Here is a 14,034-nt window from a genome sequence, read left to right as displayed (position 1 = left end):
AGGCCCAATTTAAAGAACACGATCTAGTTTAGGGCACAGACGTCCCCACTGATCACAAGGTTTGGAGAACAGGTACCAAGGTATTATATTATACTCACTATTTCTTCTCATTGGAGTGGACAAATTGATGTTATGATATGAAACTCTAAGTTATCGCTTTTCTAGTTTTGTTAACACTACCCTGACCATTCTTGAGGCTTCACGTGTGGAACTTAATGCAAGCCCTCCAATAAGTGAAGTAGCCCTCCAAAACTGCATGGCACTTGATCTACTATTAGCTTCTCTGGGCCGTGTTTGTACTCTCTTGAACCAACCCTGTTGCACATACATTCCTGACAACGCTGGTGATACAGGTGTCGTAGCTAGTATTCACGATTTCACAATTCAGTCTCTGATGAACGTTTTCCTGACCGTTTCCCTCAATTTGACTGCTTGGATGACAATGACGACTTAAATGATGACCATGATTCATATTTCTCAGTCTAACTTTGTTGTATGACTGACTTACAACCCGCTTATGAAGGATTTTTTTAAACCTGTGTTGTGAATTTCTGGATGACGGTAGGGTTGTTTTTTTTTTTTTTATTAAATATTATTTATTTATTTTATTTTAACTATTAATTAATTATTTTTGATAATACAAATTATACTGTTATATTATTTTGATTAACTTTTAATGTTTTGATTATTTAGTGTTAACCTTTAGGTAGTTAGGTTGTAAGAATGTTGAGTAATTTTCCTTTTTTATGTGATTAATAATAGATTAATATAATCTATTATTAAAGGGGGAAGCTGTGTTGGAAAATTGGTTTTATATATACCAAATATGACTTCTATTAGTTTTATACAACCTTCACAGGCTTTATTGTTATGTTGTGACACCTAGCTCTCTCCCGGTCATACTGTGCGTACTAATTGTTCCGAGCTATGTTGTGACTACTAGCTGCTATTCGGTAAAGATAAGTTGAGTGCAGCTGGACAAAGATAGTTGTTTTGTTTTTCTTTCTCTGTCTCTCTCACTTCCATATAACAAAGGGGATTTTTGTCTGGGCTTCAGTAAGGGGTGACAACTCGTAAGACTTGTACCTTTTCCTCTCTTTGCAAAGACTTTTCTTTCTTTTTTGTAATAAAAACCCACAAAGACAAGATTGCTTCCTTACTTATTCTGTCAGAAAAAGATTTGCCAAAACAACCCTTTGTTCAAGGCTTGCTCACGCTCGTTTCTCAACTTGCCGAAGAATCTAGCGTATAGCCAGGGAACCTCGCCTCGCACTACGAGGGCAGAAGCACCACCACGTCTCGAAACCACGCTTTGGTGTGTGTGGGGTAGCTTTACGGTGAACAGATACGTTCAGAAGGAAGTTCAGGTCTCTGTATTGTTTCCTGTAGATTCCCCTGTTAGATTTTATAAAATTTTCTATATAATTCCACTACGTGTATCGTTTGTGCGTTTGGCTGCAACAAGAGACCTCTGGAATCGAGGACTCGGATTTCATTCCTGTCGCAACCTTCGGATTATGAGACAAAGACATTTTTCGTCACTTTTTCCTAAAATTTTACACATCTAAAAAGAGATGTGGTGTCCCTTTACGAGACAAGGAGTTTGATTCTAACGTTAAAATGTAAATCGAACTAAACCAGAAGTAACGCAGGTGTTAACTTCGGGCTTATTCTTTGTCCAAAATTAATTACGTTTTTATCCAAAACCAATATACGCTACAAGTGTGTGTGTGTGTGTGTGTGTGTGTGTGTGTATATATATATGCAGTTGTGCTCATATGTTTGAATACCCGAGCAGAACTTGTAAGATGTGTACAATTACAATTAAATACAACAACAACAAAAAAACAATACAGAAAACATGAAGGACCAGGCAAATCACAATTAATTGTATTTTTAATGGGATTCAAATTAAACTGTCAGGCATTTCAGAAAAGCACAATCATTAAACAAAACATAACCATAAAGAAAATAATGATGGTCATTGTTTAGTCATCAATCATATTAAAAAAAAAAAACAATATGTCACAAATTCTGCCAGGGTATATAAACATATGAGCACAACTGCACATATCAGCAATCAACCGTATTTGTTTAGTTCTGTGTTACTTGACAATAATAAATGCCAAAAGGTTTCTGGATTTGACTGAGGTATGATTACAAGTAGACAAAAAGGCAGGCTACTTACATATAAACAACCTGAACTGGTTGCCAGCCAATCGCAGGGCACATACAAAAAAAACAACCATTCACACCTACGGGAAATTTAGAGTCTCCAATGAATGCATGTTTTTGGGATGTGGAAAGAAACCGGAGTGCCCGGAGAAAACCCACGCAGGCACGGGGAGAACATACAAACTCCACACAGGAGGGACCGGGGATTGAACCCCGGTCCTCAGAACTGGGAGGCTGACGCTCTAACCAGTCGCCCACCGTGCCGCCAACATATAAACAGTATATCACAATAAAGAGACACTAGATGTCCTTCCAGAACTTTCAAGACACTTTCTTCATCTGGAACTTTTCAAATTTTAGTTGAAATACCCTTGGCATAAACAATAGAAAGTCAGAATTCTGAGTTGGTTTATTTTTTTCAGCATTAACTGCTTATTTATCATATTAGCAAATCACTTGACTGCGACTCAGCTTTGAAAGTTCCATATATATTATTCTCATTTTTAAGTTATAACTTAACAGAGATATTTCATAAAATCCTACTTTGATTTCAAGAGTTTGCTGTTGTTATTGTCACAAAAACAAGAAGAATAGAGCGAGAATAGAGCATACTACAGGTACATATCTCAATTAATCAGAATCTTGTCAAAAACTTTATTTAATTAGTTACTGGTGGTTCAGTTCAAACTGTGCAACTCATATTATAGAGATGCACAACACACACTCAGTGAAATATTTCATGATTTGTTTTAAATATATTTTATTGCTAACAGCAAACAAAAATCCCAAATTCACCATCTCTGCTTCTAATTTATTGAGATGCACCTGTATATTTGGTTAGCTTGCTTTAATATGTTCACGGAAGTGAACAATTCTCTGTGATGACAATTAGAACACTGAGATCTGTAGGGAATAATTAATGAACAGCCATTTGCAGTAACAACTGCAATACTTCATGTTAACATTTTGTTTAATGTGACATTTAGCCTCTACCAGAAAATGAGATATATCTTTCTATTTGAAACACAAATTAGTCTCAGTTTGGACAGTCCAAGCCAACAGCAGAATTGAGGTTGGTATCGAATTTTTGCCTTTGACAGCAAATGCATTATTCTTCTCATAGGAGAAACTATGATGGCTAACTTCTTGAAACATGGCTAATAATGCCATCTAACTATTCTGTGCAAACATAAATTGTTTTGCCTCAACTTGTTTATTAGCAGGTCTGCTTTTTAACCAATGTTAGTTAGTAATGTGCCGGCAACTCTTGTGACATTTGTCCGACTGGGACAAACTGGCAGAAGTACTTTTCTCATGTAACAGTCACGCAGATATAGCACTTGCACCTATTTTTGTTGATTTTGTTGTGCTGTTGACGTATTTCTAACAATCCTACTCGTAGGGGCTGCACCATTAGAGAGCTCTCTGACCCCCAATATCTCATTGCATTGTCTGTTTAGAGTTGTGTCATTGATATAGACCAATACCAGCCGCCAGCTTGGGGGGGTTGCTGACAGACACACGTTGTAGTTCCACTGTTAAAGCAGTTCTGAATCGCCTTTTGTTCCCCTTCCAAGAGTGTTCCTCCTCACTTGATGTACAGTATGTGCAGGCTTCCTACTGCAGCGTACTTGATTGGCTTATTTACAAATGCGTGTGTACGTAAATATTTGGGTGCTTATTAAATCATTTAACCAGACCAATGAAATAAGACATCCTTTGGGAAAGGTTTTTGGCCTGCACGAATTAATAGAGAGATGCAAGCAACAAAGCCTAAAACTATCACCCAGAAACACCAGTTAAAAAAACAGAACAGAAACGAAACAAATCATAACAAACCGGTGCACGACTGGTTAGAGCGTCTGCCTCACAGTTCTGAGGACCGGTGTTCAATCCCCGACCCCGCCTGTGTGGTGTTTGCATGTTTTTCCCGTACCTGCGTGGGTTTTCTCCGGGCACTCTGGTTTCCTCCCGCATCCCAAAAACATGCATAGTAGGTTAATCGACGACTCTAAATTGCCCGTAGGTGTGAATGTGAGTGCGGATGGTTGTTTGTTTGTATGTGCCCCGCGATTGGCTCGCAACCAGTTCAGGGTTTACCCCGCCTCCTGCCCGATGATAGCTGGGATAGGCTCCAGCACGCCCGCGACCCTTGTGAGGATAAGCGGCTCAGAAAATGGATGGATGGATGGATGATCCAGACATCACCTCTAGAGAATTGCAGATCTCTCTGGTAGCATCTTGGATAAATGTGCATGTGTCTACTAATAGATGACAATTGAATAGCCATGACTTTCATGGGAGTGTTTCTAGAAGGAAACATCTGCTCTAAAAAAAGAACAAATCTGACCTTTCCAACTTTCCAGAGAGTACTTGGACAAACCAGCCTTTTGGCCTCTCTCTGTCCTGTCGCTGGACAGACGAATCAAAAATAGAATTATTTGGTCACAATCAAAATCACCATGTTTGGAAAAAAGCCAGCACTGCATATAAACTAAAGAACCTCCTCCCAACGGTCAAGCATGGTGGTGGAAATGTGAGGGTCTGGGGCTGCTTCCCACATCTGGACCTGAATGACTCCAATGTATCTTAAGAGCCATGAATTTCCAGGCGTATAAAGAAATTCTTGACCAAAATCTCCTCCCATCATTCAGGGAGTTGAAGCTGGGATGGAAATTGATTAAACAACAGGACAATGAACCAAAGCATTTCAGAAAACGTACAAAGGAGCGGCATCAGAGAAAGAGGATTCGTGTTGTGAGTTGGCACAAAGTCTGGACCTGTCGCTTGCATGTTTTGATATAAGGGATGGCTAACTTGTTGACAGAAAACAAATATTGAGTGGGCAGAATGTCTTTTCTGATGTGTCCTGTGATTGACTGTGGTATAAAATTGATGGATAGATGGATGGATTTATCTGTATTAAATATAATACAGAGAAATATTAGAGAAAAGGAAAACAATGCTATCTGCTCTACTGATGTTACTGGTTAGATGACTTCAAAACAATTTTTTTTGGTAAGGTGTGTCCTTTTTCAAGCTCATATCCTTTCCAAAACAGAAAATAAGACAAAACATCATGTTTAGATGAATGAGTTTGCAATACATGCAAGAGATGCAAAACATTTATTAAGTGTCTCAAAGGGACACTATAACATTTTCAGTTGTTTACTGGCCAATATGTGTTATCATTGGTTTATTATGATGTCTGCTAATAATCTGATACATTTTGTAAGCGAAGAAATTTAGATGTATTTATACAGAAGAGTGGTGACCCAGTAGGGGAGCGCCATGACAGTCTGCCATTTTGAAACAGACGTTGCCAGCTTTCTCCTCGACAAGTCAACACTGCCTAAATTAGTCTAAAGCTAACTTTTTTCATTCGGTTTTGTCAGGCAGTGTTGTTGTTCTTCGAGGTTTTTTGATATACGACGGCTACCATTGTTGGAATACGTGTTTGAAAAACATGATGATGCGGACGCTGGCAAATTTTTGCTGATCTCTCGGCCAGTCCTCCAGTTTTAATGCATCATATACACCTTCAGTGTGGGGAGGACAGTGTCGGCTTGGGGAGGACACTCGGCCAGGTGTTCTGGCACTATGGCTTGCTCTCTGGCCCACCATGCCTTTCCCCCGCTGATTTTTAATGCACCGCATACATTCGCACATCCTTTGAGGAGCTGGTTGGCCTGGGTGGGGGTAAAGGTTGCGGGTCATAATTGCCCTGTGACCGTCTCGCTTCACCCCCACCAGTATCCCCAATTTTAATGCACGACACCCCACCACACATGATCGCGGTACAGGGACAATGGTTGCAAGTCGCGTACCTGGTAACCATAGTAATAGGATGAGTGGTGTTATTCACATTTCTCTTGGCTTGACTCCTGGGGCCTAACGCCCTCCACACTTCCGGCTGTCGGGCCACGGGGAGACGGGGGTCCCCCTCTCCCCACCTTGGGTCCCTGCCTTCCTCTCCCCTCTCTTTCAGAATCAGAATCATCTTTATTTGCCAATATGTCAAAAACACACAAGGAATTTGTCTCTGGTAATTGGAGCCGCTCTAGTACGACAACAGACAGTCAATTGACAGAGAATACTTTTGAGACATAAAGACAAATAACAAAAAAAAACAGTCACTGAGCAATAAAAGGTTGCCAGTAATGCCCGTACAATTTATTTTTATTTTTTTGACAATTGTGCAAAAAGATGCTGAGTCCTCTAGCAATTAGAGCAGTTTGAAATGACTAATAGAACAACAGTGTGGTGCAATGACCATTGTGCAAAGGGCGCAGAGACTTCAAGAAATGAATGCATTTAAAAGTGGCTAGTAGTGCGATAATCTGGGACAATGTCGATTGTGCAAATGTTGCAGATGCTGCTCAGCCACATGTGGCCGGTATTGGTCAACAACAGATATGCAAATAGTGCAGCGTGGCGAGACTGCTACACTGAGTGCACGAGTCATGTATAATTGGCCTGACAGAAATGTGACGACAAGCTCAAGACAAAAAAAATTGGCAGCATGTTGCAATGGAATTGTAAGTTAAATGTTTAAGAAGTTAATGGCAAGAGAGAAGAAGCTGTTGGAATGTCTGCTAGTTTTAGTTTGCATTGTTCGGTAGCGCCTACCTGAGGGAAGGAGCTGGAAGAGCTGGTGACCAGGATGTGGAGGGTCCAAAAGGATTTTGTATGCTCTTGTCTTAGTTCTGGCAGCGTGCAAGTCCTCAAGGGTGGGTAGGGGGATACCGACAATCTTTTCAGCAGTTTTGAATGTCCCTTGCAGTCGGAGTTTGTCCATTATTGTAGCAGCACCAAACCAGACTTTGATGGAAGAACACAGGACTGATTCGATGACTGCTGTGTAGAACTGCCTCAACAGCTCCTGTGGCAGGCCATGCTTCCTCAGAAGCTGCAGAAAGTACATCCTCTGGTGGGCCTTTTTGAGGATGGAGTTGATGTTGATTTCCCACTTCAGGTCCTGAGAGACTGTAATTCCCAGGAACTTGAAGGTCTCGACGGTTGACACAGGGCCGTTGGATAGCGTGAGGGACAGCTGTGGCGAAGGATGGCTCCTGAAGTCTACGATCATCTCTAGAGTCTTGAGCATGTTCAGCTCCAGGTTGTGTAAGCCGAACCACAGCTTCAGCCGCTCCACTTCCTTTCGATACGCAGACTTGTCACCGTCATTGATGAGGCTGATGACTGTGGTGTCGTCCGCAAACTTCAGGAGTTTGACAGCCGGGTACATTGAGGTGCAGTCGTTCATGTAGAGAAAGAAGAGCAGCGGAGAGAGGACACAACCTCGGGGCACCCCGGTGCTGGTGGTGCGTGTAGATGAGGTGGCGTCCCCCAGCCTCACCTGCTGTGTCCTGCTCATCAGGAAGCTGTAAATCCACTGGCAAATGGCAGGCGAGACGCTGAGCTGGAGAAGCTTGGAGGAAAGGAGTTCAGGGATGATGGTGTTGAAAGCAGAGCTGAAATCCACAAACAGGAGGTCGCGTAGGTCCCCACGCCGTCGAGGTGTTCTAGGATGAAGTGCAGTCCCATGTTGACTGCATCTTCCTCAGACCTGTTTGCTCGGTAGGCAAACTGCAGGGGTTCCAGCATGGGTGGTCCAGCACGAGGCGTCAGGGCGACAGGCCTGTAGTCATTCAGACCCAAAATTGCAGGTTTCCTGGGGACTGGGATGATGGTGGAGCGTTTGAAACAGGATGGTAATTCACACGGATCCAGAGATCTATGGAAGATCTGTGTGAAGACTGGAGCAAGATGGTCCGCGCATACTTTGAGGCAGGATGGTCGTTGATGGTCAACGCAGAAGTCAGAGGTGTGATTGTGCTCGGTGGTGCGACTGTGTGGGTGTGGGGTGTGAAAGTGTCCTTTACAAATCTGGAGTAGAAGGTTTTCACGTCGTCGGCTAGTTCTTTACTGTTCTCAGCTTGGGGGCTTGGTCACTCGTGATTGGTTAGCGATTGTAATGCATGCCAGACGTTCGAGTTGTTAGCGGTAAACTGTTTTTCTAACTTCACTGCATAGTTTCTCTTTGCAATGTTAATTTTTTTTAGTCAGCTGGTTTCTAGCGCAATTATACACAGCCCTATTCCCACTTCGATATGCGTCCTCTTTAGCCTGGCGAAGTTGCTTAAGTTTGGCAGTGAACCACAGTTTGTTGTTACTGAACGTACGTAATGACTTTGTTGGTACACACACATCTTCACAAATATAGGATGTGACAGTGTCCGTATAGTCATCCAGGCTGCCAGCTGAATTTTCAAAGACACTCCAGTCTGTGCAGTCTAGACAGCTTTGAAGTTCTATCTTTTCTTCGTTGGTCGACTTTTTCACTGTTTTCACCGTAGGCTTCCCCCATTTAAGTACTTGCCTGTATGTAGGTATTAAGGAAATTAAGCAGTGATCAGAGGAGCCCAGATCTGTGCGAGGTATGACACGGTATGCGTTATTTAGCGTAGTATAGCAGTGGTCTAAAATTTTATTTTCCCTTGTAGGACAGTGGATATGCTGCTTGTATTTAATACAAGCAGCCTGTGTGGAGTTTGCATGTTCTCCCCGTGCCTGCGTGGGGTTTCTCCGGGCACTCCGGTTTCCTCCCACATCCCAAAAACATGAATGGTAGGTTAATTGACAACTCTAAATTGCCCGTAAGTGTGAATGTGAGTGTGAATGGTTGTTTGTTTGTATGTGGCCTGCGATTGGCTGGCAACCAGTTCAGGGTGTACCCCGCCTCCTGCCCGATGACAGCTGGGATAGGCTCCAGCATGCCCGCGACCCTAGTGAGGAGAAGCGGCTCAGAAAATGGATGGATGGATATTTGAATTATTTATACATTATTGTTTAATTCTGTGTTGTCGCTTCCTGGTGTTGACGTGATTTATATGCAATCTGGGCATCTGCCTATGTAACTGTAAACACAGCGATATTGGATATGTGTCAGTATGGAATTGGAAAGTCAAAACAAATCGGATCTTGGCATTAAATAAGAATTGGGCACTTGGTCCTGCAATGTAAATCCAGGCTACTTTGTCCATAGGTATGGGTGGGAGAGTGAATGTTTGTCAATTTGTGAGCACTGTGATTGACGGGTGAATTAACTTTACATATTATATCATCTACCCATTGGAATGGCATGCGGAGTCCGTACCAAGGTTATCTACCACCAGAGTGATGTGCAAATGAGTAGTGCAAGATTTGTGGGAAGTGAAGCTGTCATAACTCTCAGCTCAAAGTTTTGATGAGAGTAAATCAAACGAAATGCAACCTCATGATTCTTCTTGCCAAGAAACCTTGGGCTTACACATAGCAAATACACAAGTCTCATTTTCCAAGCATGTGTCCTGCCAGTCCTACACCTCTAAAAACACAACAACCCCTGATCCCTTGATAGCAAGTAAAAAGCTGTGTATTTATGCTGGATAAGTAAAAACAGACTTAATGACAGACTTTCTCATGTACTGTATGTGTTAGGCTGTCAACTGCCCTGAGGGGAGTATTCATGGGTCAAGTCCATCACCCTCCTTCCTGTCCACTCAGAAGTGCCCACAAGGCAAGAAGCACTCTAGACTCTTTCACGTTGCCTTTCTATTTTGCCTTTTCCACTGCACTTTGTCTTTATATCCGAATGAATGAGAGAGCCGATGGGCTGCTGCCCTTAACGGTCTCTCCCTTTTACCTTCACCTTGTGTGCTATTTGAATTCCATGACTGATGTTAAGCCATTGCTTCATCTCAAGGGCTGGTACTCAGACTTCTTGACAACGTCTTCATAACTCTTTACCCTGAGCGACCAGCTGATTATAATCTGACAAAATCTAAAGGAAGATTTCCATTTCAATTTCTGATAATATCGGAAATACACAGGTGGCACATGCATACAAAGAGAGGACACACCTCAATTAATGAATAATTATGTGAGTTTATGCAAAGGATGCTGGCTGCAGTCATTGAAACGTCTACTTACTATAACATGTCCTTGAGAAACAACAGCATGTGTTCACCCATTTATCAACACTGACTACACGTATTGATCTGACAGAACATGGAGGCGTCACAGTTGAAAAGATTCAGCAGACTGGAAACATAGCGGCTGCTGTGTCACAGGTCAAAATACTGACTTACAAATATTAACGAGATGTACAGTACCAACAACAGACCGTAATTATATTTTCATGACGTGGAATTTTTATTAGTAAACATTTACTCAGGTTTGTCAATTCACACTAAATGTTTTAGACTTTCAAATATTATGACCATCCTCTGCTTTTAGTGCATATCCTTGCACACAATAAATATTTGGCCAATTAAGAGGCCAATTTCATACGTTAACATTTTTACTATTATTGCAGTGGAAGCTCTAAATTTCAACATGCATGCACAATCAATTTTCGAGTAAGCTTGTTGACCTTCATAACGCTGTCAGTCGAAATAATCTTTTCTCGGGTCAACTTGTTGTCTTAAAAATATGCATTAACTCTACATGCAATTTCCAGGATTCTACCGGCATACTGGTATGAAAAAAAATAAGTTAAACAACATTAACAGGAAACAACTATAAAACACACAGCCTTAACCTTAATGACAAATGACAAAAGGTGATTTGCATTGCCGATGGCCCTCACGCTGTTCATAATTTGAAATAGGCTCCAGCACGCCTGCGACCCTAGCGAGGATAAGTGGTTCGGGAAAATGGATGGATGGAAGTGGAAAGAGAAGTTCAACACAGGTTAAAGTGAAATGTGAAAACAGGAAAACGCTCTACTTGAACTTTCACAGCTAGTGACGATACGAATGGTGACACTGGAGTTTTATTGTTTTGAATGCGAGTCTGCTTTAGTTCTTCTAACCAATACCCCATGTTGAAGCTGGTCCTTGTCTTGAAATAAGGGGCATCAAAAGCCAAAGAAAAACATGCACAACTGGAGTCTTGTGTGATTTGTGACACAGTATCTTGTGTGCTATCTTCCTCCCAACTTCTGAACCGGCATCAAGCAAAATTTTACACCGGTTTTAGGGCGGAGAATTTTGTTCGATTTACAAATACCATTATTATTCATCTATGATAGCTACATTGCATTTATTCATACCTTTTAGGTCAATTTCTGTTTTCCCAATGAACAAATAAATACAAAATATTGCTGCGCAAAAGGCAAGATTGCTTAAACAAAATTACTGACCGGCCCGACTTGGGTTTGAAGCTTCACATTAACATACATGTGCAGTATATGAACTATATGTCTGCCCAGGTTTGTTCATCTCTCGAAAAGAGGTGATATTTTTATATCAATAATACATATAGGAGGGAGAAATGGAAAAGTAAAATGGAAAGACCAAATAAATGTGTTTACAGACTAACACGGTGCTTTCAAACCTCTTAACAACATTATAGATGACAAAAATGCTCAGTGTGTCCTGAAAATCCCGCAGGAATGTTATGCTGCCTGTTGGAATAGTTCTCCTGTACATCTCAAAAGCACACGTCATTCCACAGCCTGTGAGTTCCTATTAATATACAAATCAAGTACTGTTAATGTAAGGAGCAGTTAGTACGATCTGGAAAACACAGCTATAAATACAACTTAAGGCTGTCTTGACACAATCATGAGTTTATATACCAGACTGGTGTGGTAACAATGAAATGCATCTGCTTGGGACAAGGCGACAATCCAAGCAAAAATTCTGACTACTGCGTTATGAATTATGCGGGGAAATCATACATAAAACCTGTCTCACATATTTTCTTAATGGAACAGCATTGAACCACAGGCTTGGGAGTTGTGTTGTTGTTGCCTTCTGAAAGATTTGCCTTGTACACATCAACTTACATGGTCACATCCAGTATACGCTCTTTTTTTTAAAGATGAAAAGTGAAAAGGTGAGCAAACATTGAGTTTTCTGAATGTTGGCGATCTGTATGTATGATAGACACGCTCCTGGCAAGTGTTCCTGGACTGATTCATTAGATTAACTGTGGCGCCACCGATACAAGCAATAGTAGCAACCAGCCACCTCTACAGCATCATCTTTTAAAAAAAAGAACAACATTTAATTAAAGTAAGAGCTATTGAGTCGTCAAACACTGCATTACTGTTATTGAAAGGGCACATTTGTGACAAATGTTTCTGTGACATAGTGCAGCACCACACTCGTCAGAGCTTCTCACTAAATGGAATAACTAATAATAAAGAAAATGCAACTTCTCTCAAGCACACTATGGAGAATGTTCCATTTATTTGACACAAGGAACACAACCTTTGAAGATCGGTAATCAAAGGCCAATGTTGGAAAAACAAGCCACCATAGACCAACCACAGCCAAACATCAGTCTTGCTCAAGATCGCCATCTCGTGGCGCTGATGATTTCAGTGCCTGTGTTTTCTGCCTCAGGGAATTAGTGACGGTAATTATTATTATTTATTTGTTTATTTATTTGCAGTTTAAACGTCACACCAGCATATACCAACTACAGGATAATAAAAGAAGCAGAGTGGTGCAAATATCATGTAAACTTACTATTGTGAGGCTTGAAGTTTTCCTACTTTACGCACATTTTGCAGAAGCACCCAAGTGTTGATTCTCAAATGTGAAAATAAATATAAATGTTTGGCTACTACGGTCATAAAACTGGACAATACTTTACAATGGAAAACTCTAAACAATCAGGGTGTACCAAATTCGACTGATGGAAAAAGACAACGTCGCAAAAAGCAGTTTCCAAAACGAATCATCTGGGAGGCAAAAAGGGAGGATGGAGTTCGTGCTTTTTAATATTAAAAAGAAACGCATACGTAGCGAATATGAAAATGAAACAAAGGTGGAGGAAAAAATCCATTCAGAAACAGCGCTTACCTTTTACGATGCGTCTTCAGTCAAGTTAATTCTCGTAACTTGAATACAAAGTGTGAACGGTGGTAAGCATTTCCACTGCTGTAAATGTTTTTTTTGTTTTTTTTCACCCGAGTGAAGGCAAAGTCATATGAATGAAACGCGTGTGGAGTTCGGAACTTGTGCTCAATCTGTGATGATGCTCTTGCTGCAGCCTCGGTCCCGTTGCAACCAAAGAGCAGCAGGGGCAACCAGATGAGTCACTCATATCCCTTTTGCTTTTGTTTTGGCTCCACTGCAACTAGGATCAGAAATCAAATCACAAATATAAAAAAACAAAACAAATGTCAAATGAAAATGACAATGACTTACAACGTATTGTACATTACTGTATTGCAAAATATACATCATATCATGTACCTGCAGTGAAAGCCGGTTTGAGCGGTTTAACACGTTCTATTTCTTGCCCTTTACTTTTGGAAAGAAAACTAAAACACTATCAACTAAAACTATAGGTGGTATATTTGTATGACTTGTTAGTTGTGTTATGTCCAATAGTTCTTGAATGCGGCAATACGCTGGACGTTACGCAAGTGACGTCATGTAGTGTGCGCTTCCTGAAAGTTGAGCTAATCCAAATTGTGTTTTCTCGCGTTACAGTTGGAATAGCTATCGGATGATAACAGGCGTATGTATGACTCAGTAAAATGATCAAGACAGAAAAAGTTCTCCATTTGAAGAGCAGTAGGGGCCGAAAGGTCCGTGTTGTCCGCGAACATTACGTGAGGAAGCGAGTGCCATGCTACAGCTCTCTTTGTCAAGCCGACTGTGACAACGGTAACCATTGAAACTTATTTATGCCACATATACATCCACCGAAGCTAAAATGTTTAGCTGAGCAGCGTAACTGTTTGTGAATTGTATTACATAACTGGCAGCCTTAAATAGGCAAGGTTACTGGAATATACCAATTCATTAAATGTAGCGTGAATTAACAAGCTGGCTATCGTCATTTTTCTTCTTC

The 14,034-nt window shown here is 41.1% G+C and overlaps 2 protein-coding genes across 10 annotated transcripts in view; one reads left to right on the top strand and one right to left on the bottom strand.

The window, feature by feature from the left end:
• The window catches only part of LOC133474472 (multiple epidermal growth factor-like domains protein 11), a 296,652-nt gene extending 283,368 nt beyond the window's left edge, over positions 1-13,284 (bottom strand). For 5 of the 7 annotated variants that reach the window (XM_061766236.1, XM_061766238.1, XM_061766242.1 and 2 more), the window contains exon 1: positions 13,035-13,282. The gene's annotated coding sequence lies outside the window, so the exon portion shown is untranslated. Of the gene's footprint in view, positions 1-13,034 lie in introns of all 7 variants that reach the window. The other 2 variants (XR_009787515.1, XM_061766239.1) reach the window with 2 other exon arrangements.
• A 309-nt stretch (positions 13,285-13,593) lies between these two features.
• Positions 13,594-14,034, top strand: part of dis3l (DIS3 like exosome 3'-5' exoribonuclease) — a 69,778-nt gene continuing 69,337 nt past the window's right edge. For all 3 annotated transcript variants that reach the window (XM_061766231.1, XM_061766230.1, XM_061766232.1), the window contains exon 1: positions 13,594-13,847. In XM_061766231.1, coding sequence (XP_061622215.1) covers positions 13,718-13,847 — 130 coding nt within the window. In that variant the 5' untranslated portion in view covers positions 13,594-13,717. The remainder of the gene's footprint in view (positions 13,848-14,034) is intronic.

Source organism: Phyllopteryx taeniolatus, chromosome 2, assembly GCF_024500385.1.
Source record: "Phyllopteryx taeniolatus isolate TA_2022b chromosome 2, UOR_Ptae_1.2, whole genome shotgun sequence".
Taxonomy (NCBI): Eukaryota; Metazoa; Chordata; class Actinopteri; order Syngnathiformes; family Syngnathidae; genus Phyllopteryx; species Phyllopteryx taeniolatus.
Note: the sequence above shows the minus strand (reverse complement) of the source record. Positions and strands in the feature narration are given on the sequence as shown.